Source organism: Gracilinanus agilis, chromosome 5 (assembly GCF_016433145.1).
Source record: "Gracilinanus agilis isolate LMUSP501 chromosome 5, AgileGrace, whole genome shotgun sequence".
Classification (NCBI taxonomy): Eukaryota; Metazoa; Chordata; class Mammalia; order Didelphimorphia; family Didelphidae; genus Gracilinanus; species Gracilinanus agilis.
Window position 1 is genome coordinate 307,519,880 of NC_058134.1, and position 27,267 is coordinate 307,547,146.

The window sequence follows — 27,267 nt, forward strand, 5'->3', positions numbered from 1 at the left end:
GCTAGGGTGGCAGGTGCAGGGTTAAGGGGAGGCGGGGCTCAGGGAGAGGGTGGCTCCCAGGGCCGGGGCGGAGGAAGAAGAGAGGAGGAGCCATCGGTGCATTACGTCACCTTCTTCCGAGCCCTGGTGCTGCGGGTGCGGACTCCTCTCTGGGGCGCGGTACTGTGTGTGAGCGTCGTGGGGGGAAAAACCCAGCCAGTCGGGTGAACCTTCCTTCGTCCTCCGCCCCCGCATCTCCAGAGGCGGGGCCTCTGGCCAAGGAGCTCAGTCCCCCTGCGCGTCTGTCTGTCTGTCTGTCTCCCGGAGCGTCCAGACTTCGCTGGGGGAGGACGCACGGGGGAGGGTGGGAGGGAGGGGGCCTGGGGACCAGCTGAGCATCCTGTCAGGGTTTCAGGCAGCCGCAGGCGGCACGAGGAAGACCAGGGGGCCAGGGACCCAGGACCAAGGACAGCGACTTCCTCTGGATCAGTGCAGCATCTTCGCCTCCATCCATCTGCAGGAGGCAGAGGCTGGCCTCCTGGGAGCAAGGAGGACCGGGGACCAGATCGGCAGGACCAAGGACAGCGGCATCCTCCCTGCTTTCTTTCCGCCGCAGCAGCTGCCGGAGGAGAGAGGAGAATCGGGGGTTAAGGGCCAGGGGCCAGGCCAGCTCCGTCCTTCCAGCCGAAGCTGCAGGAGTCGCAGCCAGGAAGGAGGCATTGGGGCAGGATGGCGGAGAGCGAGGCGGAGACCCCGAGCACCCCAGGCGAGTTCGAGAGCAAATACTTTGAGCACCACGGGGTCCGGCTGCCGCCCTTCTGCAGGGGGAAGATGGAGGAGATCTCCAATTTCCCCGTGAGGGACAGCGACGTCTGGATCGTGACCTACCCTAAGTCAGGTGGGAGCCTCACTCCTTCCCTCATCCGGCCTCTGTGGGGACATCTGTGTCCAGAGGGGTCCCCCTCCCCTTTCCCCAGGTCCTCTTTCGGACAGGGAGGATGGGGGCTGTAGGAGGACTTGTCTGGCCCCAGCCTGGGGTGGGGCCAGAGGGAGTGGGGGAAGGTTGGGGAGGCTGGGGGTGGGGTGGGGCAGGGCAGCAGGTGGGAGACAAGCTTGGCTCCTGGCTCCGGGAGAAGTGGGATCACGGCTTTAAAATCGAAAGGAATCTTAGGGTCCAGCTAGTCCGAGTCCTTGTTCTGAAAAGGGCCTGGGGTACTGAGGCCCAGAGAGGGTAAGGGGCTGCCTAAGGCCACAGAGAAAACAAGAGCCTTTGCCAGGATTTGAATCTAGGTTTTGACTTCAGACCACAGGTGCTTCCTGTGGCCAGGATGTTGGTAGAAAGGAATGGTGTGCATGTGTGTGTGTATGTGCAAAATTTGGGATGGTGGGGGGAGGAGGCATACATTTAACAGGTGCCTCGGATGACCCAAGATCCTGGCAGGCTCCAGGTTTCTGAGTTGTGGGTGCAGGGGAGAGACGCTCAGGTTGCAGGGCTTGGAATAGCTATATTCCAGACTTGGCTTTCCTCTTTCTCAGGCCAGGATTCAACAGAAATGGCTTTCTGGTACTTGATGTCAGGCCTTCCCAAAGCGCAAATCCAGCTCGACCTAAGCAGGGTTGGGCAGACATTCTGAATGTGGCTTGGCTATCCTGTGCAACAAAACCTCAGTTCTTTAAAATGAGGGGACTTCAAATCTAGCCTTAGACACTTCCCAGCTGTGTGACCCTGGGCAAGTCACTTGACCCCCATTACCTACCCTTACCACTCTTCTGTCTTGGAGCCAATACACTGTATTGACTCCAAGACAGAAGGGAAGGGAAGGGTTTAGGAAAAAAATGAGGGGACTGACCCTTTGCAGGTTCTTTTCTAGCATCAACATTCTATGAGTGCTGGGTTGGAAGTCGGGAGATCTGTGTTTTTAGTCATGCTTTTGCTGTTCCCTTGCTGTGTGACTTCAGGTGAGTCACTACACATCTCTGCGCCCATACAGCCACCTAAAATTAGGATGTTAGATTAGATGATCTCTAGTGTCTCTTCCTTTTCTAACACGATTCATTTTATTAACAGGAAGGTTCGACCTGACAGGTTAAAAATTGGCCAGGATGTACTTATGCCTTGGGTGGTTCAGTAATCTCAGAGTTCTGTATCAATTAAAGCTACCTGGGTAACTCCAGGACTCTCTTCAACTGGTGCTTTCCAGGGACTCGTAAAGAGGGAGATGTGATGACCCCAGACTGTCTCAGAATCAAGGGAACCAGTTCTATCCCTGATTTATTGTGTGACCTTGGACAACTAATTTAACCTCTGTTTCGACTTGACCTCCACCTATACCAGAGAGGGGAAAGCTGTTTGTCTGCAAATAGCTTTGGGAGCCTTCAGAGGAAATGGTCTAGTTAAAAATATGGTAGAATCATCCATCTTCATCAACCACTATATTGGAAGTACTTACTATGTGAATTGTATTCCTGGGAATAGAAGAGAAAAAATCAGGGAGACATAATGGGAAAAGACTTAGGTTCTAGGATGGCCTCTGTCACTAATTAGCTATGACACTAGGGAAGTCTCCTCTTTGGATCTCAATTTCTTTTTCTGTAAAATGAGAGGGATGGGTTTTATGCTCTCAAATCTGACTGTATGTTTCTCTGAAATATAAGATCTACTTTGTGCCCCCGAGGGGCTTATAATGTAGTTGGAGAGAAAGGACATACATCATGAGAATAACAGAGCTGGAAAGAATCCCAGGAGATCATCAGGGCTGCTATTTCTGCTGTCAGGTAGGTTAAAGGCAACATTATGCCTAGAAGTGCTCTGTGAATTCCCCTCCAACTTCACCTGACATTGGATTTGCCTCTGTTTAATATGCTTTTCTGGATAGGAAGTGCATTAGAATTATTAGGTGGGAGTCCTCTCCTCTTATTAGACCTAGGCCAGCTCCACCAAGTACATAGAACCCGTGTTCCCTAAACTTTGCATCTTCCCCAGCCTCTACATCTTCAGGGCTCTACACACAATAGATGCTTAATGCCAAATGCATGAATGAAAAGTTCAGGGATGCCTAAGGGGTCTTGTGCTGGACTCTGTGCTCCTACCCTATATTGCTCCTGACAATTCTACTTTTGGAGGATTTTTTTGTCTACTTTTTTTTTCAAGATTCTCTTTGGTGATCTCCAAGGACCAAGGCTCTGTGTCCTTCCTATAGAGCAGATCTAGAGAATGCACAATTCGTCTGTACTCTATAATGGGATTGCACATAAGCCTCATGTTTTCTTCAGATTACTGGATTAAAAAAAAGTTATTGGGTCCTTCTCACTTCCCTCCAAGGTCTTCATCACCTTCCAAGAAAGTTAAACATAGTCGGGTTCCTCAGAGATTTGGGTATTTTGAATACCAACTGCTTTTGATTCTTCAGTATTTCTGTGTTCTCATCCATGTGGGAGCCTCACCCCAGTGACACAAATAATCCCCTCTCTACATCTCCCTATCTTGTGTCTTGGTGATGTCCTTTTGAAAATCCTATGGGGAGAGGAGGGCCCACCCAAAGGGTTGGGGAGGGTTTTTACTCCTGTTCAAGTGTTTTAAACCCTATTTTCTTCATAATTCCTTTGGAGAAATTTCTTAGAATTTTTTTCTTTTAAAAATTTAACATATTTTATTTTTCTCTAATTAGATGTAATAACAATTTGAACATTAGTTTCTCAAAATTTTGAGTTCCAAATTCTTTCCTCCCCTCCTAGGACAATGTTTTTTTGTTTTTGTTTTTAAACCCTTACCTTCCGTCTTGGAGTCAATACTGTGTATTGGCTCCAAGGCAGAAGAATGGTAAGGGTAGGCAATGGGGGTCAAGTGACTTGCCCAGGGTCACACAGCTGGGAAGTGTCTGAGGCCAGATTTGAACCTAAGACCTCCCGTCTCTAGGCCTGGCTCTCAATCCACTGAGCTACCCAGCTGCCCCCTAGGACAATGTTTTTAAATACTTGAAGAGAATGACTAATTTCAGTTAGAGCTCAGTGAAAATAAAGATGTCATTTTTCCATCCAAATTCAGGAATCCACTGACATGGACTGACTCCTTGTTTTTCAAATGTTATATATTTTTATTACTTTCATTAAGTATTTTCCACTACAAGTAAAATGTTTTTAAACAATTCTTTAAAAAGTTTTTTCAATTCCAAATTTTCTCCCTCTCTCCCACCATTCCACTTCTTGAAAAGGCAAGAAATTTAGTATCAATTATTTATATGAAGTCATCCAAAACACATTTCCATATAAGCCGTGTTATGAAAGAAAACAGACAAAAAGTCCCCCCAAAATAAAGAAAAAAATTAAAAGTATGCTCCAACTTACATTCAGAGTTCATTAGTCCTCTTTCTGGATGTGGAATGGGGCCTTTGGAATTGTCTTGGATCATTGTCTTAATTGGAGCAACTAAGTCTTTCACATTTAATCATCCTTAAAATATTGCTGTTACTGTGTAGTGTTCTCCTGGTTCTGCGTATTTCACTTTACATCAGTTCTTATAAATCATCCCAGCTTTCTTCTTGAACCACCATCCTTGTCATTTCTTATAGCACAATAGTATTCCATTACAACATATACCACAACTTGTTCACTCATTACCCAGTTGATGGAGTAATCAGGCTCCAATTGTTTGCCACTAGAAAAAGATGCTATTTTTTACATATAGAACCTTTAAAAATCTCTTTGGAATACAGACTTACGAGTGGTGTTGTTGGGTCAGAGGGCCTGCACAGTTTATAGCTTTCTGGGTATAGTTCCAACTTTTTACCAGAATACTTGGACTAGTTCACAACTCCTTCAAAAGTGCATTAGTGTGTCTGTTTATCCACATCCCCTCCAGCATTTGTCATTTTGTATTATGCCAGGTCAGCCAATTTGATAGGTGTATGGTAGTACTTCAGAGTTGTCTTAATTTGCATTTCTCTAATCAGCAGTGATTTAGAGCTTTTATTCATGTAACTGTTGCTAGCTTTGATTTCTTCTTCTGAAAAATGACTTAATATCCTTGGACCATTTATCAACGGGGACACAGAATGTCCAAACTGGGCAAGTCTAAAGAATAAAATAATGACCACTTATATTCGTGTTTTTGGTTTCACAAATGATTCAGTTGAAGTCCAGAGAGCAAAAGTCACAGAGGCAGTAAAGTGCAGAACTAGGACATAAATCAGGTCTTCAGAATTAAAACCCAATGCTGTATTTCAGATTCTTTGCTGATAGACAAGTGGATAAGAGAATAGCAAAACAAAAGCTCAGGAGAGATCTAATGGGGAAGTTGATGGCTTCTATGGTGGATCTAAGAAAGCTTCCTGGAAGAGATGGTATTTAAGTTGGACTTGAAAGGAATGGCAGTGGAAGGAAGGACACTCTGTGTATAGGGTATAAACTGATGCACAGAGGCAGGAGTGGGTACAAAGGATGCAGAGGACAGAGAGTTCTCTAGCTTGGTTGAACATAGATTGCATGAATGAAATGTTATGAGAAGGTTGGAGAAGTGGATCATGAGAGATTGTGAAGGCTCATGAATGCCTATGTAGAACTTTACTAGGTGGGAAATAGGGAGCCCTCAAAAGACCTCAAGCAGAGGAGGGATCTACCCGTTAGTCAGATTATTCTAGCATATGAAGGACAGATTGGAGATGGGAGCGAGCTGAAACATTTAGATGTAGCTTTGGGGTGTTTAATGACTTAGGGCTAAAACTTGATCTTTCCAGTTCTGAAATATTTGCATTCCCTGAGTTTTGTGGAATGACTCTTTGGAAAGAAGAGGAGGCCAGAAGCTATTGGGGAAGGGGCATGCAAGTCTGCTTTGGGCATTTCTCACAGGAAAATTTTCCTGAAGTTACTTGAAAGTTGGCATTTGTGGGGTTTCCTGAAGGTCATGTCTTCATCAAATCCATCATCCTCTGGGAGAAGAAGGCTATTTAGACAATCCACCATCCATAGCTCTGTCCCTGGTGCTGGTTGTTCCTGGTGCCAGAGCATTCTGAGGTCTAGGGAGAGTCTAGCCAGGAAGTTCACTGGTGATATTGATGAGAAGGGGAGCCTGGTTGGGAAGCAAACAGGTAGTAGAGGAAGGAACACTTTTTATTTAGGGCTAGAATATTGACTCTTTTTCCCACAGCAGTCTCAGGAAGTAGAGAGGGTGAGGATTATTTTCCTGATTTTATAGATGAGGAAACTGAAGGCAAATGGAGTTAAATGACCTGCTCAGAGTCACAGAGCCAAGGAGTGTCAGAGTAGGACCTGAAACCCAGGGCTCCAAAACCAAAATCCTCTTTACTGAGACAGGCTGTTGGAAGGAGGGAGTGACCTTCCTCTGGTCCAAGCTGGGATCCTTCATGGAGTTCAGTCCATATAGTGAGCAAGAAACTAGGGTATGCTGATAAATGGTTTAATAACTCTGAAAGGCATGATACCCTTTAAAGTTTAATCTGCATTATTATAATAGACTTAAAGACAATTATAATAGACTTTATTAAGTCTAGATAATCAACAAAGCAGCAAGTCAAGCTTCAGTTTATAGCATTTGCTAATTTATGAGGAATAGATGCTCACACTTAAAATTTAACAATCAACTTTTCCAAGTTAGCTCCAGGATACACTTGGTGAGAAGGAAAAGGACCTAGAGAAATCACTCAAAGGAGTGTCAATTAATTTTCTAGGCTGGGTTCAAGGGACCCGACAAGAAACAATCCAATTGAAGGGGAAGATGAGGGAGAAAAAATCATGATGAAAGATACTCGGTTGTTCAGATTCTGTTGAGAGCTTCCTGCTTTTCAAGCCTGCTTCACCAATCAGGTCTAATGAGCCCCAGTTGGTGCTAACAAGTCTTTTTGAGAGTAATCATAGACTAGTAGGAGGATCATTGACTTGGCATCAGGAGGGACTTTTATCTCAATCCTGCTTCTGTGATTCCTAGTTATGTGACCCCGGGCTAGTCTCCTCACCTGGTGAGCTTACATTTGCTCCTATATTTGTTAAGTAGAGTAATCCTAAAATGACCTACCTCCTAAGACTGCTGTGGGGGAAAGCCCTTTGTAAATCTGAAAGCTCTGAGAAATGTAAATTTTTGAGAAGGACTCTACAAAGCATTGTGGGTAAAACAAAGACACATTAGAACAGCCTTTCCTTTCCAAAATCATATTACCTGGTTCATAAGCACATAAATAGTGGATAGGCAGAATTGACTAGACAATGAATAAGAATACCCTCTGTATACAGTAGATATTTAATAAATGTTTGTTGAATCAAATAAAATGTATTTGAATTGAATTAAGTAAAATACCACTGGATTTTAGAGTTTCATAGAAAAGCAAATGGAGGGTTATATATCTTAGTTATCTATCATATGCAGTGCCCAAGACCTTGCCCAGAGTGAGTATATAATACATATTTGATGTACAGATGAATGTTTTCTGTTTCCCCTTCAGCTGATTTGCATTTCTCTAATTATAAGAGATTTAGAACACTTTTTCATGTGCCTATTGATCGTTTTGATTTCTATAACTGAACATTTCCTTTCCATGTCCTGTGCCCATTTATCAATTGGGGAATGATTTGATTTTTTGTAGAATTGATTTAGCTCTTTATATATTTGAGTAAATAGACTTTTGTCAGAGTTTTTTGTTATAAAGATTTTTTCCCAATTTGTTGCTTCCCTTCTAATTTTGGTAGCATTGGTTTTGTCTGTACAAAACCTTTTTCGTTTAATGTAGTCAAAATTATTTATTTTACATTTTGTAATTTTTTTCTAACTCTTTCTTGGTTTTAAAATCTTTCCTTTCCCAGAGATCTGACAAGTATACTATTCTGTGTTTGCCTAATTTACTTATAGTTTCCTTCTTTATAGTCATGTCATTTGTCATTTACCCATTCTGAATTTATCTTGGTGTAGGATGTGAGATGTTGATCTAGACCTCATCTCTCCCATACTGTTTTCCAATTTTCCCAACAGGTTTTTTTTCAAATAGTGGATTTTTGTCGTTTCCCCTTCAGTTGTGGTCTATGTGTCCCCACAGTAATCAGCTCATCAGTGGTGGTAGAAAAACTGCTGGGGTGGGAGACAGGAGACCTGGGTTTCCATCTTGCTTCTGCCATTTAATTATCAATGTGAAATCAGTCAAGCCTCAATCTCCCTGGGTCTCTGTTTCTTCGTTTGCAAGAGGAGGAGGGTTAGATGATCTCTATAGTCCCATTCCGGTTCTGTATTCTATGTTCTGAGAAAGCCAGGTGGTGCAATGGATAGAGTACTGGGTCTGGAGGCAGAAAGTCCTGAATTTAAATGTAAGATCAGGCAGGGTTGTTGTGGGGATCAAATGAGATATGTAATGCAGATAATACTTGTAAAGTGGTTGGCCCCGTGTCTGGCACATAGTAGGTGCCCTGTAAATGCTTTTCCTTCCCTTTAATAACACCTATGTTCCAGAATTGTTGTGAAGATCAAATTCGATCAATTTGTAAAGTGCTTAGCACAGTAACGGGTACACAGTAGGTACATCATAAATGATTGCTTCCTTTCCAAGGGTGTCCCCAGCTCTAACAGTCTAATTAGGTTCTGAGATCCTTCCCAGAGCTGATCTCTTCCCCATATTGCTCAGCTTTTAATTTGTAGGTGGCACAGTAGATAAGGTAGAGCACTGGGCGGGGAATCAGGAAGATGAATCTTCCTGAGTTCAAATCTGGCCCCAGACACCTCCTATCTGGGTGACCCTGGGCAAGTCACTTCACCCTGTTGTCCTCAGTTTTCTCATCTCTAAAATGAGTTGGAGAAGGACTGACTCCTCCAGTATCTTTGCCAAGAAAAACCCCAAATGAAGAGTCAGACATGACTGTAACAACTATACAGCAAGGATTGACAACAGCTTCTATAATAATTGAAGTCCTACACTCTATGCTCAGTCAAGGCACATCATGAGGGTTCTATTAAATAGTGACATATTATATAGAGGTCTAGACATAGAGTCAGGCAGACCTGAGTTCAAATCCAGCATCAGATACATACTTGCTGTGTGACCCTAGGCAAGTCATTTAACCTCTGACTGCCTCATTTTTCTCATTTGTAAAATGGGGATAATAAAGCATTGTGAGGATCAAATTCCACTTTCTGCAAGAGATCTTTCTCAGTTTTCCTGGGTCCTTTCCTGCTAGTGCTTTCCTTCTGGGATCACCTCCCATTATCCGTATAGCTCTTGACCCATTGGTGAACCAGTTCAGCTCTACTTTGTCCTCCTCTCTTGAGTCCCCCCTAGCCAAGACTCAGCTTTGGATCACTCTCCTCATTCGTTGCCTTCACCTGTTTTTCTGAACCAAGATGGAGGAGATCTTGCCACTGTTCTGACTGGGTCCACTACGGCTTTATGGTACACGACTGGACCCTCACTGCCTCTAGGCAACCCTGCCGCACCTCCCCAGTCACGTCACTCCACAGTGGCTCTTCCAAACCTTCTCATCCCCTTCACATCTCCGGCGGCAGCCCCTGACCCCACCGCCTCAGCCAAGAGCTTCGACGTTGGGCAAATCCAGTCTCCTTATCTGTAAAATGAAGATGTTCAATGAATTGGCCTCGAAAGCCCCTTCCGGTACCTCCGGGGTTCCTAGCTTTGTAAGGCCCTTGGAAAGTCTGGCAAAGCCGTGCAACCTTTCTCAGAATTGCATTTTCAAAGACAAAATAAAATACACAGGATTAAAAGAAATCGAAGCAGGCTAAAGTTCTGTTATCCAAATATTTTAAAAGCTCCCGAGCCCTATTTAATAACAGCAGCTGGCATTTATAGAATGCGATGAGGCCTGCAAACGTCATCTCACGCTATCTTCACAGTAACCTGGGAGACAGGTACTATTCTTAGCCCCATTTTACGTAAGAGGAAAATAAGAGACGGGAGGGAAGTGACTTGCCCAGGGTGATTTGGTCAGTAAAGTCCGAGGCCGGATTTGAACCCTTGTTCCTCACTCCAGGTCCAGGGCTCCATCCATGACCGCTCTGCTGCCTTCGGGTAAGGTCCTTCCCCTTCCTTCTGACCGCCTGGTCCCCATGGGCTCCCCCGCTCTCTGCCTCGGTTAGACAAAACGTTTCCTGTCTCCTTCCTGGAATCGGGACGGCCTCTGCTCTTGCGGCGCAGCCTCGGCCATCTTCCGCCCCCGGGCGGCAGCCATGGATCTCTGGGCCTTCGTGGGCCTCGGCGAGGCTGCTCCCCCATCGCTGCCATCTGACCGAAGCGCGCTCGGCTCCTCTTAGCTAGCCAGCAAGGTGGCTCCAAAGGACCGCCCTGCCACGCTTCTCTCTTGGGAGCGAGCCTCCCCGCGACGTCCAGATGGATTTGCTGCGGCGATCTGCAGGGCGGCAGCCATGGAAGTCGGGCCCCTGGAGGGGGCGAGGCGCCCTCCTGCTCAAGCCTTTCTCCCTGCCAGGGGCTCCCCTCTTCCTGCTGAGCCCACTCGGAGAGCGGGACCCCGCTCAGACAAGGACCCCAAATCCAGGAGCCCCGTGGAGCCCCAGACACCCGAAGAGGACCCGGCCTAGAAGGGCGACTGTCTCCAGGCCTCATTTCAGTGTAGTCCCTCCTCTCGCCACCTCGGCCAGCCTCGGCCAGCCTGACCTTCCCAGCCCTCATTAGATGGAGCCATCCTGCCCCACCGCCTTCCGGCCGTCCCTCATACACGGCTCTCCATCTCCCACTTCCGAGCATTTGCTGCCCCTGTCCCCCGCCGGCACCCACTTTCTCCTGGCCTCTGCCTCTTAAGGATCCCTCCCAACCCCAGCTCAAGCTCCTCGTCCTCCGTGGGAAGCCTCTCCCCATCGCTCCGCTGCGGGCCCTCCCGGCCAGAGACTCGCCTCTCGGAATCGGCCGCCTCTTTCCATAGACCTCTCCGTGCGCTTCCGGAGGGCAGGGACTGCTTCGTCCTCGCCTGGCGCCCTCGAACCCAGGACCCAGCACAAAAAACGACTCCTGCGGGCCAGCCGCCTGCTCAGGCCGGGGCAGAAGCTGCTCCAGCGCCTGGCGACGTGTCCGTGCTGGCCTTCCACAGGGATGGAGCCATCATGGAATTCTATGGCGTATGTCCGGCGGCGGCCCCGGCGTTCTTGGCAGCTTTCAGACCCTCAGCCGCTCGCCATAGCCAAGGAGAGGAGTGACAGAGCTCCTCTGGGCGCCGCACACCCGGGGCCAGAACCTCCCCATCTCAAAGCGCGAGGACACCGAGACCGACCAGTGCCTGAGCAGAAATCTTCCAGGGGGCAGCTGGGCGGCTCGGGGGATGGAGAGTCAGACCCAGAGACGGGAGGTCCTGGGTTCAAATCTACCTCAGACACTTCCTAGCTGGGTGACCTTGGGCAAGTCACTTAAGTCCCGTTGCTTAGCTCTTATCCTTCTGCTTTGGAACCCATACTCGTGTCAATTCTAAGTCAGATGGTAAGGGTTTTTTTTGTTTTGTTTTTTTTAAACCCTTGTACTTCGGTGTATTGTCTCATAGGTGGAAGAGTGGTAAGGGTGAGCAATGGGGGTCAAGTGACTTGCCCAGGGTCACACAGCTGGGAAGTGGCTGAGGCCGGATTTGAACCTAGGACCTCCTGTCTCTAGGCCTGACTCTCACTCCACTGAGCTACCAGCTGCCCCCTGGTAAGGGGTTTTTAAAAAAGAAATATATATTTAAAGATCATTTTGGCGTCTGTGCGGCAGTTGTAGCTTGAACGCCCAGGAGGGTTCAGATGGCTCCTGCTGGGGAGGGAGGTCAGCCAGAAGGGCCCGATGGACCTCTCTTAGCCCCTGGCTCACGTTTCCCCACCTGTGTAAGCTGTTTTAGATTCGTGCAATCACGGACTCTGGGCTTCCAGAGCTGGGAAGGATGCTGGAGATGATCTAGGCAATCGCCAAGTCCGGCTGGACATAAAATGCAGCTTCTTGGGTACCACCCTCGTGCCAAGGCGGTGAGCCGGGCCAAGATCCCAGAGTGGCCGCTGGTTGCACAAGCTATAGAGAACCAGAGACTCATCTACGTGGCCTGGGGGGGCTTCGGACACAAAGAATGAAACAGACTGGAAGCCGCTGGTCAGCTCACAGGCTCCAAAAAATACGGAAGTCGCCATTTATTATTCTAATTTCTCTTAATAGCTCCCGACAACAACCCAAATAGCAAGCCCTTGCCAAGGGTCTTGGGAGTGGCTGGATTCTGAAGGGAATTTAACCTCAGCCCCGCCGGAAGCAGCCTCTGCCTGGCGAGGATGGGGGCAGGAGCTGGAGCCGGCTCAGACTCCGCCGAAAGAGCCACTGAGGGATGGCTTGGGACATCGGCGGCCGAGGTATCTTCAGGCCCATCGGGAAACAACTGTGGCCATGCTGGCCCACAGAGGGCATTCAGCCGGGCACCCTTGCTTCCTCCCCAGCTCCAGCCATTCTTCTGTCCACGGCGGCGGGGCTGGAATCGGCATCTTGGCAGGCTTCACAAAGCACGAGCTAGCCCGGCCCAGAGCCTCGCTCGGAATTCTGGATTTGACCTTTTCCTACGTGGGCATCCTTGGCCAGGGCCCTTCTTGATTCTAGAAGCCTCGGTTTCCTCATCTATTGCACCTGCCTTACCTACCCAATAGGATCTTGGGAGGAAAATCCTTTGCAAACCAAATCCCTTTTTCAGAAGGGCTGGACCAGATGGTCTCTGGTTGGAGGTGTGTCTGTCGCCAACTCCCGAATGCTGGGAATTCATGAGTCCTGGGAAGGCAGCCTGGAAGGAAAGGCTGGCTCTGGAAGGCTTTAAGTGCCGGAGAGAGGCGTTTGTCACTGACCCTAATGGCAAGGGGGGTGGCCGAGATGTCTTTATGGGGTCCCGTGCTTTGGGGACACCAACTCCGCAGCGATGGGAAGGGGAGATTGGCGAGGGGAGGCAGGATGACCAATCCGGAGTCTGCTTAAGCAATTCAGGTGCTGGTCGTTGGACCCGAGGTAGAATGGTGGCCCTGGGAGTGACCAGAAGGAACTGGACGTGAGAGACGCTGAGGTCAGCAAGCTGGGGCAATGCTTAGATTTGGGGATGATTCCAAAGTTTTGACCTTGAGTTACTGGAAGGCTGACGGTGTCATCCCAGAAACGGGGAAGTATGGGGGAGGGATGGGCTGCAGGGGTAAACGATAATATGGAGTTTGATGTGTAAGAGGGAGATTTTAGGTATTTTATAGATATATATTTAAAGTGTGGCCGCCAGGAATCAACCATTCAGGTTGATTCCGTAATTAAATCAGACCCAAGTCAGGATCCGGTTTAACGTAGTTTATTTACAATCAGGAAGGTAAAAGGTAGGTAAATAGAGAGGGAGAGGCTAGTCCAGGCCTGCAGAGGCCTGGACAAGAGAGAGAAGGTTAAGACTAAATAAATGAGGCTACAAGCCACAAGGCCCAGCAACCAGATAGGCAGAGTTTGGAAGCGGCCCAGGTAGGCCCAGGAAGTCAGCCTAACCTGCCCACGTGACCATTCTGAGGGGAAGCAGCCTGAGGTCTCAGCCGAGATCCTTCAGCACCAAGTTCAAAGCAAGAACTTTTTACCAGGTTGTAACCCACGTATTTAAAGAGACAGTGTCTCTCCTCACTTCCCGTGGGCCACCTCTAATTCAAGGGGACCAACGGCAGCCTCTACACTGCTTTGGCCTGCCCCAAGGGCCGTCCCAGTTCTTAATTTGACCTGAATTGTCACGGGTGGGTCACGGGTGGGTAACTCGTCTCCCCTCCCCTGGGGGAGGTGCCTCGGCTAAGTAGAGTTTTGACTATGAATGGGCTGGAGCTAATTCCATTTACCCCCATGGAGATAACAAGCACAGGGCAAAGGGCTTTTGCCTTGGACTGTAGGGGTTCCCTGCAGAAGCAGATGGCTTTCAGCACTCTGGAATGACTTCATGGCCCGCTTGGTGTAGGAGCTGAGAGCTGAAGAGCAGAGGGCGAGATCTAGGTAGGTAAAGATGAGAGGAGTGGGCACTCCGGGCAGGAGTGGCACAGACATTTCATTCTCATTGACTTTTGGGGGGAATAAATATAACCAAATGGAGGCAGGGAAACACTGACTTGGAGAACCAGAATTTAAAGTCAAATGCGATCTCTGCTACTCGCTACCTGGGGCAAGTCATTTCCCCTCTTGGCCCTCCCTCTCCTCATCTGTACAACAAGGAGGTTGGATTCCATTAACACGAAGTTCTCTTCTAGCTCTAAATCTCTGATCCTTTAAGTTTCAGAGTGGAGTATTTGGTCTCAGGAGTTGGGAGCTGTCCTTAAGTTCGGTGGGTGGCCTCAGGAGGTCTTTGAGCAAAAGGTGGACAACCACATGTCGGGCACGTGGTCCTGGGGCTTAGCCAGCCTGTACTCCAAGGCTAGGATCAAATCAAGGGACAGTTGCTGGGCTGACAAATCATTCTGTGCCAGAGAAGCTGTAGTGGCTCCGGGGCTACTTTGTTTGTTTGTTTTTAAACCCTTACCTTCCCTCTTAGAATCAATACTGTGTATTGGCTCCAAGGCAGAAGAGTGGTAAGGGCTAGGCAATGGGGGTTAAGTGACTTGCCCAGGGTCATACAGCTGGGAAGTGTCTGAGACCAGATTTGAACCCAGGACCTCCTGTCTCTAGTCCTAGTTCTGCATCCACTGAGTCACCCAGATGCCCTCCTACTTTAGTTTTTTGTTTTTTTTTAAACCTTTACCTTCTGTCTTGGAGTCAATACTGTGTATTGGCTCCAAGGCAGAAGAGTGGTAAGGGTGGCAATGGGGGTCAAGTGACTTGCCCAGGGTCACACAGCTGGGAAGTGGCTGAGGCCGGATTTGAACCCAGGACCTCCGGTCTCTAGGCCTGACTCTCACTCCACTGAGCTGCCCCTCCTACTTTAGTTTTTAATGCTCAGAGACTGAATATCTTGGCTGCAGGGAGAGGAAGGAGGTGGCTCTGGGGTGAGGGAAGGTGTTTTAGCTCACTTTCTAGGACTGCTAAAGAAAGGTCCCACAGTGGTTCTGGGACCCCAGGCCATCAATCAGCTCAGGCTTCTACAGGAGGCTCCTTCTGTGAGCGCCAGTGCCAGGGAGCCTCAGTGTAATGGCTCGAGGTACGTCAAGCATTAACACACAAGATCTCATTTGGTCCTTATAACCTCAGGGGAAAGGGTCGAAGATAAAAATCTGCCTCCATTTTATAGGTGAGAAAACTAAGGAGCAGAGAGATGTGTTCTGCCCATGGTCACAACGCTTATTATAATCAACCCAGGAATCATTTCTGATATAGGCACCTCCGAGGCTGGAGGACTATGCTAAGTCCTGGGGATTCAGAGGCAAAAATGAAATAAGGAACATCACATTTATGGCCCATAATGGAATATCGGGGGGCCAAGGAGGCAGGGCTAAGTGAGAAAGCAGGGGAAGGGGCTTTAAGGGTCCTCAGCCTGTGAAGAGTAGGTCTGGCCACCGCCTGCCACATAGAAGAGTCCATCTTTCAGCCTTCCACAGAGATGCTAACCTCATTTATTGCTGTCTTGATGTCCTCTCTGTGGCTGCAGGCCTGCTATCGACATGCCTGCCTAGAAACAGGCCATTAAGGGGAGGTGATGGGCACGCTGGGTTTTTTATGGGTTTTCTTCAGAGTTATTTTTGGTTTTCTCCATTTGCTTCCTCCCAGAGGATGCCCATGCTTGCTTGGACCTTCCTGGGAGTGGAGAGTCTGGCACAATGAGAAAGTCATGAAATCGTTGACTTGGGGTCGAGAGGACTACTAGGGCCAGGAGGGTCATGGGAGCGGAGCTTGGCCATCTTCTCGTCCAGTGCACTCCTAGTCTAGGGGAGGAAGCTCAGAGAAGAGCTGTCCAAGGTCCCTCAGGGAGCGAGCAGGCGCTGAAGCTCAGGTTTCCTGACTCCCCAGCACGGCTCACTTTTCACCAGGTCGATTCAGGGGGCAACCTGGAACCTGGATTTCCAAAGGTGGTATCTGACATGCTTCTAAGGGACTCTCGAGCAGCCGGAGTAGAAGGACATTTCAGGAAGCAGGGGGAGCAAGAGCTACATCTACTGTATGGCTTTGCCCTGGCTCAGGAGCAGGCTCCGATGTCTCTCCCGAATGAGGAGGTGGAAAAAGAGAAGGAAAGGCATGTCTTCCCCATTTCCGGAGCACCTTATTCTTTTCAGCTTGGATGCTTTGCTCTTAGAACCCTGCACATGTCAGTCTCTTCCCTGTGCTTATTATCTCTCCACCCCCCAACTTCCTCCCACCTCCCTTCCTTCTGCTCAGGCTACCACCATCCTTCTAGGTTCCCAACCCTGGAGCTGACCTTGAACCTTCCCTCTCCCTCATTTCTAGAGCCAGCTGGTTGTGTCCGCTCTGATTCTGCTTTCCCAACATCTCCCCCATATGCCCCTTTCTCTGTACTCACAGCACAAGCCCCCGGATGCAGACCCTCATCCCCTCTTGTCTGCTTATGACACTAGCCTTCCCATTGGCCTCTTTGCTTCGTCTCTCCCCTCTCCAGTCCATCTTTCTCACTGTTAACAAAAGGAAATTCTTTTGGAAAATGGATTTGTATTGATTGTTTTCTTTTTCTATCACCCACATTTCTCAATATAGCCTTTCAGCCTTCCCTTACCAGAAAGCCATTCCTTATGGCAAAGAATAAAAGAGAGTTTTAAAAAACGCCATAGCAAAACTGACCACCAAATCAAAAGTCCCCATGATGTTGCCGTGGTCCACAGCCTTAGTCCCACCCTCTCCAAAGGGGCAGGGGGGGTGCTTTCTCCTTTCTCTTCTTGGGGGTCAACTTGGTCATTGGGTAGACCAATTTCCGGGCTCTGGTTGCTTCCTTTTGCACCAGTCCATATAAGTTTTTCCATTCATCATGTCCATTATTTCTTATAACACATTCACTGCTTTTATGTATTCCCTAATCAGTGGGCACCTACTTTGTTCCCATGTTAAAGGGACACTCTTAAGGCACAGTTTTCATCAGGCCACTTTTCCACTTAAAAAGCTTCATGGATTCCCTGGTCTCTCTAGAAGAAAAATATAAACTCTTCTTTGTTTGGCATTTAAAGCCTTTCACAATCTTTCCAGGCTATTTCTGCTCCTCGAAGGCATATTCTATGTTATTTTCATCCTGTGCTCTACCGTTCAGCCCACTGGCCCACTTTTCTTTCTTGTACCCACTCCATCTCCCACCTCCCTGCCTTTGCATGGCTGTTCCTTAAACCTGGTGCATTTCTTTTTTATATTTGCCTCTTGGAGCCCCAAATTTCCTTCTCCCCTTAGTTTAAAGGCCAATACTTAGGAGGCCTTTCTTGTATTCGAGGACCCTCCTCCTCTGCTTTCCCTTTTTAACCACCCTCCAACATTCCACCATAGCCCCAAGGTTCCTTCTCCTTTTCCTCCTGGGTCTTCACATTGAAAATAGCCCTTTGGTCACACGTGGAACATGGTGGTGTCCCCATGAATCTGGAGCATGGGGGACAGCCTTCGAGTCCTTGCTGACTTCTTGAAGCATTTGTGACCTGGACTCCATCCAAGCTGGCATTTCATTATCATTACCTTGGAGGAGGTGGTTGTTGGTAGGAGAGGGACGTCGACACGCTGGTCAGAATCTCTAGGGGTGAGTGACCATCTCTACATGACTGAGAAGCACTTTCCCTTTCAGAGCTTCAGTCAATTCCATTAACGTTTGTCTGGCCCCAGAAACTTCCTAGCTGTGTGACCTTAGGTAAGTCACGTAACTCCACCTGCATAGCCCTTTCTGCTCTTTTCTTTGGAATTGATATTTAGTATGATTCTAAGACAGAAGGGAAGAGGGTTTTTAAGCTTATATTCTACTGGATTCCATTTTCTCTCCTACAAAATAGGGATAATCGGACTTGTATACTCTACGTCCTAATGTTTTTGGAAAAAATGCTCAGAGAGGAGGTCAGGCCTGGAGACAGAGTCTCGAGTCACCTGCACTAAAGTGACGACTGGTTTTGTGGGAGCAGGTCAGGCTACCGCAGGAGAGAGTTTAGAGAAGGAAGTGAAGAGGGTCAAAGGCAGATCCTAGGCAGACACTCACATGAAGGGGTCTGGAAGAGGAGAGAAGGGAGCAGAGGAGAGAGAGGAGAGGGCACATGCCAGAGAGTGGGATGTCTCTGAAGCCAAGGAAGGGCCAAGGCGGGGGGAGAGTATCAAGGCTGAAGAGAGGCCCAGGAAGGTGAGGTCCGAATCTGGGGATCAGGACGCCTTTGAGGACTTCAGTGGCAGCAGGTGGGGCGGTTAGTGTGAATAAGAAACAGAACCAAGTTACTGAGCATGATTGAGTGCCTTCTGTGCGCTAGGCACCGGGGACCCAAGTGCAGCTCTCAAGTTCCAGTGGCAGGGAGGTAAGAGAGTGTCAGAGGAGACAACATGTACAGCTCTAAACCCAGACTGACTAAGTGTGTGCAGAATGAATACAAAACAAATATTCGGGGGGGGGCAGCTGGGGAGCTCAGTGGATTGAGAGCCAGGCCTAGAGACGGGAGGTCCTGGGTTCAAATCTGGCCTCAGACACTTCCTCGCTGGGTGACCCTGGGCAAGTCACTTGACCCCCATGGCCCACCCTGACCGCTCTTCTGCCTTGGAGCCAATACACAGTAATGACTCCAAGACGGAAGATGAAGGTTTAAAAGCAAATAAATAAATGATATTATTCAGGGGCAGCTGGGTAGCTCAGTGGATGGAGAGCCAGGCCTAGAGACGGGAGGTCCTACATTCAAATCTGGCCTCAGACCCTTCCCAGCTGTGTGACCCTGGGCAAGTCACTTGACCCCCATTGCCCACCCTTACCACTCTTCCACCTATGAGACAATACACCGAAGTACAAGGGTTAAAAAACAAATATTGGGGCAGACTCCGCTCCCCACTCTCACTGCTGGGCGAGGCTTGTCTAATCGATTCGCTGAATCTCCTCAGCAGTCTGCCAGAAGACTCACTGCTCCACAGCAGCAGCCCCTTCGTGACTCATGGCCAGAAATCAGCTCATCAACCCTCGGCGTGGTGCATTGGGACCAGGGAGGCCATATGGCACACGTCCCACGTGACCCACCGGGAAGGGCCCCTCGTGGTCCAGGCGCCTTCCCAAGGCCCCTCCTCCTTTGCACCAGGATGGATCACACCAGAGGGAGGAGAAGGAGAAGGAAGCGGCATCCCGACACCCAGAGAGGAGAGCATATCCAGGAGCAGAAGGTGGTCAACAGCGCCAAATGCTTCCAAGAGGTCGAGGAGGGCGAGGGGTGAGAAGAGGCCAAAGGGTTTGGCACAGATTAGATTGGTCACTGGCCGTTTGGGAAGGGGCAGTTTCCGTCGAGTGACGAGGCCAGGAACCAGTTTGCAGACGGAGGTTTTCGTTCGGAATGAGAGGAAAGAAGTGGACCCTGAGTGGTGTCGGTGTTTTTCCAAGGGACGAGGAAGGGAGAGGAATAAGACATCTCAGGGATGAGGAGATCCAGACGCATTTATTTCACCGGTGCAAAAGCTTTTCGATTTTACGTCTCTGAAGGGACACGCTTTCTCTTTTGGGGTCCCCTGTCCCCCTTGTTTGCTTAAGAACTCTCTCGTCTGCCTGAGCCCACTGGCGCCCGTGCGCCTGGCCACAGCAGTGACAGGGACTTGATCTGGTAGACATTTTTTTTTTCAAGAAATTTAGTAATAAAGAGAAAGTTGGAATGGCATCTGGGAAGAGCAGAAGGATCCAAGATGTGGCCTTTCTTTCTTAGAATTAAGGAGAGCTGAGCGTGCCTTTAGGTACAAGGAGAGGACCACGTGGTAAGGGCTGTGACTGCTGCAGCTTGATCATGGAGGAGGAAGGAGGGAAGACTGGGATCGTGGCTGTCATCGAGAATGGCCTCAGTGACCACAAGCGTGAAGGCAGTGGATGGAGCTGCTGCTTAAAAGGGCTTAAGGCCTAGAGGACACCAGCTGCAAGGCTTCCTGTCCTGAGGCAGATTTTTGGAACTCACGCTCCAGTTACAAGCCTCATCAGGAAGCCTCAGTGATGCCCGAAACCTTTGTGAATGAGCAGAACGCCCTGGTAAGTGTGCAGGCTTGTCATTATTTTTCTGAAGGCATTCAAGGATGATCCATCAGAGTAAATCAAAGGACTCTGCCCCAGATCCCAAAGCACTTCCTTAACAGCAGAGCCCCCCTTACTACTTCCCTAGTTCATAGGCAACAGTAGCCAGGGAAGGGACCAGGAGGTGCCAGGGCTGGGACAGCTCCTCTCTGCCGGGATGGGGAAGGAGTCCCCATCTCATCAGCCCCCACCCCCAGCACAGGGCAGTGAGCACAGAGGGTGGGGTGTGGGTATGTATTAGCTGTGCAGTATTCTGTTCTTGGAATGTACTGTGAGCTTCAACAGAGAGCAGTTACCAGACTTGACTGGAAGGGTATTTCCCTGCTCTCTAGACTCTTAAAGGAAGGGAGGCAGGTTGGCAGAGTGGAAGGCACATGAGACTTGGAGGCGAGCAGCCCTGGATTCAAATCTTGCCTCACACACCAGCCATGTTAGCTACAACATGGGAATTACTTAACCTCTCTGGGCTTCAGTTTCCCTTCATGCTAAAGCAGAAGGATGGACTCTCCAACCTCCAAGGTCCCTTCTGACTTAAGTCAATTATCCAGGACTATGATGGGGAACCTATGGCATGCGTGCCAAAGATGGCATGTAAAGACCTCTCTATGGGCACATGCGCTGTCCCCCGCCAGAGTTAGTTACTAGAAAGTCGGAGGGACTCAGGTGGAGCTGCTCCCCTCCCCCTCTCCACCATGGCTCCCTGCCCCTCTGCCCAGCAGCCCAATGGAAGTGCTTATTCTCTCCCCTGAGCAGAGAGCTCGAGCCACTCCCCTCTATTTCTCCCTCCCCTGTCTAGGGTAAGGGGGGCATCACTGGGTCTGTGGATGGGGCATGGCATTTAGTCTGAGGGGCGCAGGGCATGGCACTCCGTGCCTAAAAGGTTCACCATCACTGATCTAAGCTGTGGTTCCAGACTCTAACCCTAACCCTAACCCTAACCCTAAATTCATGCTCTCACCAGGAAAGGAAGACAGATTGTGCACTGAGGAAGGAGGATGTCAGAATGTCCTGTACAGGGAACAGCAAGTTAACCTCCATTTGCCTCAGTTTCCTTAACTATAAAATGGAGATAGCAACAGGGTTCAAATGAACTATCTCTAAGAAATGCTTAGCACTGGGGTGGGCACATGGTAAACACTCTAGAGATGCCCAGTCCCTTTTCCTCCTGCCCAATTCCAATTAACTTGCAGAGCTCCCTCCCTTTCTGGGAGCTCAACACAGTGTCAACACTGGGGCTCGGAAGCCTGCCCTATCCTTTACGGGGACACTCCAGGCTCCTGCAGACTGAGTTTGCTCCTTGGGAAGCCTGGCCCCATAGTGGGAGTCAAATGCTCTTCAGATCCCCATGCCAAAGCCCTGGGCAAAGTTACTTTGAACCAAGTTTAGGTTTGACTTAAGTCAAGGCTATATGGGGCAATGATTTCCTTTCTTCACGCAAAAATGCCAACTGCCAGACTCCCAGACACCCACTGCCAGAGACTTAAACCATGGGCTGGTAATCCAGAATTCCCATTCTGCTTGCTGGGCCGTTGCTACTTAACCATTCAAACCTAGACCGTTTACTGGACTGCTGAGCAAGCATTTCTCTTTCCCTTTGTTCTACAAATCTACACTAGCTAGACAATTCCACAAATTCTGCCCCTTCTGAAGAGCCAGGGCAGGGACCGGACTCATCCTCATGGCAGCACTCATCCTCTTCTTTGAGAAACTGTCATCGCTCCAGGGCGACTGGCACCGATCCAGGAGGCCAAACCTCACATTCAGGAGGTCACCTTCAAAGAAGGAAACTTGATGCCGGGTGCCCTTTGTTTGGGGCAAGGCAGCCAGAGCTTGGAGATGACCACTCAGCCTCACTGAGCTGGGCACAGACTCCACAGATATGAGGGCAGAGGAATCCCTCCCCCTCCCCCTCCTCCACACAATAAGACAGACAGAGACAGAGGCAGAGGCAAAGAGAGATGAAAGACAAAAGGAGAGGGAGAGAAGAAGGGAAAGAGAGAGAGACAGAGAGAGGGAAGGAAGGAGGGAGAGAGGGAAAGAGAGAGAGAGTCAGAGATAGAGAGAGGGAAGGAAAGAGAGAGAGAGAGAGAGACAGACAGACAGACAGACAGACAGACAGAAACAGAGACACAGAGACGCAGAGACAGAGAGAGACAGAGAGAGGGAAGGAGGGAGAGAGGGAAAGACAGAGAGAGAGTAAGAGACAGAGAGAGGGAAGGAAAGAGAGAGAGAGGGAGTTCTATGTTATGTGTTCTGGAGAGAGGAAGAAAAGAGTGGGAGTGGAACTTGTCTTTCCCTTTAGAGTCTGCCCAGTGGATGACTTCCCGGCCCAATCAATCTTCTTTTGAGGCATCCCCTCCCCTGGGGATGCTGCCATTGTGGGAATCTAGGAATTGCTGAGTCATCCCAAAGCACCAAGTCCTTTAGTGTTGAGCACGAGTCCCCAGAAGCAGCCAGGGAGACTGCATGCTCCATCGGATGGGTCCTACAGACTCATCCAGGGGTACATGATCCCTGCAGGATACTCCAGCCCAACTCCTGCTGCATTTAGAAGGGCCTCAACAGCCTGGGGAGCATCCAAGGGAAAGAGACTTAACGGAAGGGCATTGGAAACCTTGACCCACGAGGTTTGGCCTGGAGAAGAGAAGACTTGGGTGAGGACAGCGTTGCTAGCTTGGAGTAAATGAAGGGCTAGTCCGATCCTTCCACTGTGAGGTTTCAGAGGAGCCCAGTGGACGTGATGAGGAAGAAAAGGCATGAGCCGATGAAGTCGGCTGCCTCACTGGGTAACAAATGATCTCTCTGCAGTCACTACAGGGTCAATGAAGAGCCCGGATGGCCACCCGTTGAGGAGGTTAGAGCAGAGATCCTTGTATGGGACGGCAATTGGGACCATTGGACCAATGGATGACTCCGATGGTCTCCTCCAGCTCTGAAGTCCCATGATGCCATGGCTCAGGGAGAAAGGCCCCCAGGCTGCCGTGTCTCCTCCGGAGCCTAGACAGGAATTGCTGCAGCCATGCATTTCCTTGTAATAAAAGTCTCCCTCCCTGCATTGCTTTTTCTGCCTTTAATATTTCATGAGGATGACATGCAGTGGCTAAGGTCCATCAGAGAATTTACTGTTCCAAAATATTCCTCTGGCTCATTAGCCTGTGGAGGAAGTCAGCACTAAAAATAAAACAGGTACCAGAGAAAGAGAGAGAGCCTGGGAAGGACCTTTTGGAGAACGACATTTCTGGGTGGTGCTTTTTTGTAGATGATTAACAGACCACACAGGCAAGGCCTCCCAAGAAAAACTAGAGGGGCTGGAACTCTGCCTTTGAGCCTTTGCCCACGCTATTTTCCTAGCTGTAAGTGTCTTCTTGCCTCAGTTTCCTAGAGCTTTAATCGACTCCTCATGCAGAGTGTTGCTTAAAAAAATTGTGCCTCTGTCCCCTCTTCCTCACCGTGACCACCATGATGAACTGTGGCTTGCTTCAATCATAGATGAAGAGTTGGCTGGGGTCTTAGAGGTCAGCTTATGCAATTCTCCCATTTTAGAGATGGGGAGACCGAGGCCCAGCGAAGTGAAGCAAAGGTCACACAGTGGAGAAGCCTGAATTTAGGCCCAGGTACTCCGGCTCCAACTTTGGCACTCGCTTTTTACTTTTCCACGCCACCTCCCCAACCACCTTTGTGCCCCATCCCAGAAGGGTCGAAGCTAAGGTTGGATCTAAGAAATGACTCGCCAGTCATGTGCTGTGTCTAGAGCACTCTGCTTAGTTCTAGAGGACGTCTGGAGTCTAGATTGGAGGTGGTCCCTGCACTCATAGAGCTCACGGTCTAGTAGGGGGAGAAGACAAAAGCCCAGAAAGCTCTAACGAGACGAGCGGCCAGGAAAGGGGGGCAAACCGAGAGCTGTGTGGCCTGTGAGAGAGAAAGCTGTTGGCAAGAGGGAGGGCTTCTTGGAGGAGATGCACGAGAGTTCAGCTTCCCATGATGGGCATCAGGGAGGTTGTGAAGGGGTGAGAACGTGGCCTGGATAACCTGGAGGCCTTCCCTCCAGGTGCTTTGCCTCCTGTCTGTCCCTCCCCCCAGAGGCCGGGGCAAGTCCTCTTCCGCTCACACAGCCCCCGAGAGCCTAAAACAGGGCTTGTGCTCAGTGAGGGCCGTCTAGGTGGCCAGTCGGCCAGGCAGCCAGCCATTATTGGGAGCCTCCTTTGCCAGGCTCTGTGTTAAGCGCTGGTCCTTGAGCTGCTCATCTCCAACCTGAAAATCGATCATAAACCTCAGGGGGTGCTGATGACGCAGGGGGGAGGGAGGAAACGGGGAAGGAGAAAAGGCACGAGACCCTCCAGAGACAGGAGCCGACGAGGCTTCGGCGATCGAGCGAGCTCCATGTTTGCGGTGGTGGCCTCGTTGGGTCCTTGGAGCCTTCCCTGTCCTTCCTCCCATCCCTTATCAAGTCCTCTGGATTCCTGGCGCCATCTTGTTGTCCGAGGCTTGGATGGAGCCTGCGAGGATCACAGAACATGGCCTGGAAAGCCTTGCAAAGTGAGCCGGGAAGGGTTTAGCTATCCCAGACACGAGGGTGGCCAAGGCCAGAAGATGGAGAGCGTGGAGAGGGCCGGCTGGTTTCCCGTGAAGCCGAGGAGGGGCAGATGCCACGAAACCTGAGAGAGGCCAGGGAGGGGCGTAATGGATGTGGGAAGGGGACCGGCGGGTCGCCGTCTGGCCCCACACGATGGTTCCAGGGTGGAGAGGGACGTTGCCTGCACACAGTGTGGGCTCAGCAGAAGCAAAGAGCTTTCCCCAAATACCGCCGACCCAAAGCGGAATGGGCTGCTCTGATAGGCCATGAGTTCTGAGCACCCAGCAGGGAGCACGGGTGGGCCCAGAACACGGGCCAGCCCATGCTCCCTGCGGGTCAACGCCGGGGAGGTCGGAGAAGGCTTATCTTCTCAGGGAAGCGTTGGAGCGGCCCAGGGACGAGGTCCCTCTGATTCTGGGATTCTCGGGCTGCAACAGACGGGGCAGCTTCCTGGGGGTGGGACGGGGGGTGAGGCTTGAGATGGGCCTTGTGGATGGTTAGGATTTGGACAGGAAGCGGGGAGGGGAAAGCAATTCAGACTAGAGGGAAGAGAGTGGGCAGGAGCCAGAGCAGGAAGGAGAGGGCCAGTGAGGAGGAGACCGGCTGTGGTCTGGGGAGGTTCAGGAGAGACGCTGGGGCCAGATTGTGAAAAGCCTTGACCGCCGGACGTGAGCAGGTAGGTCTGGTCCACTCTCCTTCTCTAGTGAAGAGAAACAAAGATGTAGGAGCTGCCCTTGAGAGGGGAAGGAAACGGTTCCGATGGAGAACAGCAGCACCTTGCCAGGATGGTAGCGAACAGCAGGTTGTTCTTCACAAGGGGAGGACCCATGCCGGGGTGGGGGGGGAGCAGAATTGGGGTGCAGCCCTTGTCTGAGCAGAACGGGGCTACAATAGCGTTCAAACTCTAGCTTAAAGGCCCGGATTTCTAAAGAGCAAAGAGGAGATGGCCCCGGCATCCCGGGAAGATGAGGAGATGCTCCGGCCGGGGGACGTGGCCTCATAGGGAAGAGGAAGGAGGGCCAGATGCCCCAAAGACCCACTTCTCCCTGGGCCATGTGAGCCAGCGCCTGGGACAGGGGAGGGAGGGCGCGAAGCCTAGCTTCCGTGTATTGAGCCCACTAAGTCGAACCCATTTTCTTGGGCTACAAGCCCAACCCGGCAAAGCTTTGAGGGTTTGGACTCTGGATCTGAATCCACTCAGGCCCCTTGTGCGGATCCTGGGACGGCCAGGGGCTTGAGGCGGGGTGCTTGCTTAGGACAGAATGAGGGGGGATGCGTTCAGGGACCCCAGATGAAGTCAGAAGACGCAGGTTCAAGTCCTCCCTTTGCTCCTTCCTGGACGTGTGTCCCTGGGACAGTCTCTTCCTTTGACCTCCTCTGCTAAACAGACAAAAGGTGAGGATTTACTTCACAGGACGGGGTGGGCTCCGGGGACAATCCCTGGCCTCTGTCCCTCTACTGCAGGCACATTGGGTGGCTCATTCCTTCCTTTTCTTTTCCAGGCACAGGCTTACTCCAGGAAGTGGTCTACCTGGTGAGTCAGGGGGCCGACCCTGATGAAATCGGCTTAATGAACATCGACGAACAGCTTCCTGTCCTGGAGTACCCTCAGCCAGGGCTGGACATCATCAAGGTGACCGGCTGCCCGCCGTCTGCCCCTCAATCTCAGGCATAGTCTGCTTCGGTTCAACTGAGGGAGCCTTCGGCGGAGGAAACATGAAGGGGCGACTGGGTGGCACAGCGGATAGAGTCAGATCTGGACAGGGGAGGTCCTGGGTTCAAATCTGGCATCTTCCTAACTCTGTGACCCTGGGCAAGCCACTTAACCCCCAAAGCCTAGCCCTTGCGGCTCTTGTGCCTTGGCCCTGATACTTAGTATTGATTCCACAAGAGAAGGCAAGAGTTGAAAAAGAAAAAGGAAAAGAAACATTCGGTGATGACCCGCTGCGCCACGCTCCTGCTCTGGGTGCCGGGTTTATACAGCGTCTCAGGGGGCAGCAGAGAGCAGCAGACCTGGAGTTAAGAGGGCCCCCTCCTGCCCTGCCCCTTGGTAGCCGGGGCCCCTCCTGCCCTGCCCCTTGGTAGCCGGGGCCCCTCCTGCCCTGCCCCTTGGTTTCTCCTCTGCACCATGGGAGGGCGAGGCTGGTGGCGCTTCCCGCAGACTTAGGGCTGTTGGGAGGACACACAGAGGGGTGTGGAAGCTTCAAGCTCACACAAACCCCTATTATGATGATTTAAATGCTATGAGAGCAATTAAATGCTGGTTATCATCCTGATTGCTGGTCCCTGACCCCAGCCCCAAAGCTGTGCCGATGTAGAAACTAGAACGGCCCTAGAAATGCTGAGTAATATTCAGGGATAAATGTTCGTGCCTGAAAAACGCCCTTCGAGAGCTATTTCACGAAACAGAAAACATAAAAAAGCTTCCGAAGCTGCGAGCGGAGCTGACGTGGGATGGGCCGCTCCGGAGGGTGCCGGTGCCTGGCTGCTCGGGTTCCGGTCGGGACTCCTCGGCCTCGGGGGCCCCGACAGAGTAAAAGCTGTCCTTTCACGACTCCCACCAAGCGCCCTCATAGAGCTCCCCATTCACGGGCTTCAAAGGCCGGAGCGTGATAAATGCTTTGTGA

General features: G+C 50.4%; 1 protein-coding gene across 1 annotated transcript in view; it reads left to right on the forward strand.

The window, feature by feature from the left end:
• The first annotated feature begins 708 nt into the window (after positions 1-708).
• SULT4A1 (sulfotransferase family 4A member 1) overlaps positions 709-27,267 on the forward strand; it is a 34,908-nt gene continuing 8,349 nt past the window's right edge. The window contains exons 1-2 of the mRNA XM_044678627.1: positions 709-877; positions 26,143-26,273. Coding sequence (XP_044534562.1) covers positions 709-877; positions 26,143-26,273 — 300 coding nt within the window. The remainder of the gene's footprint in view (positions 878-26,142; positions 26,274-27,267) is intronic.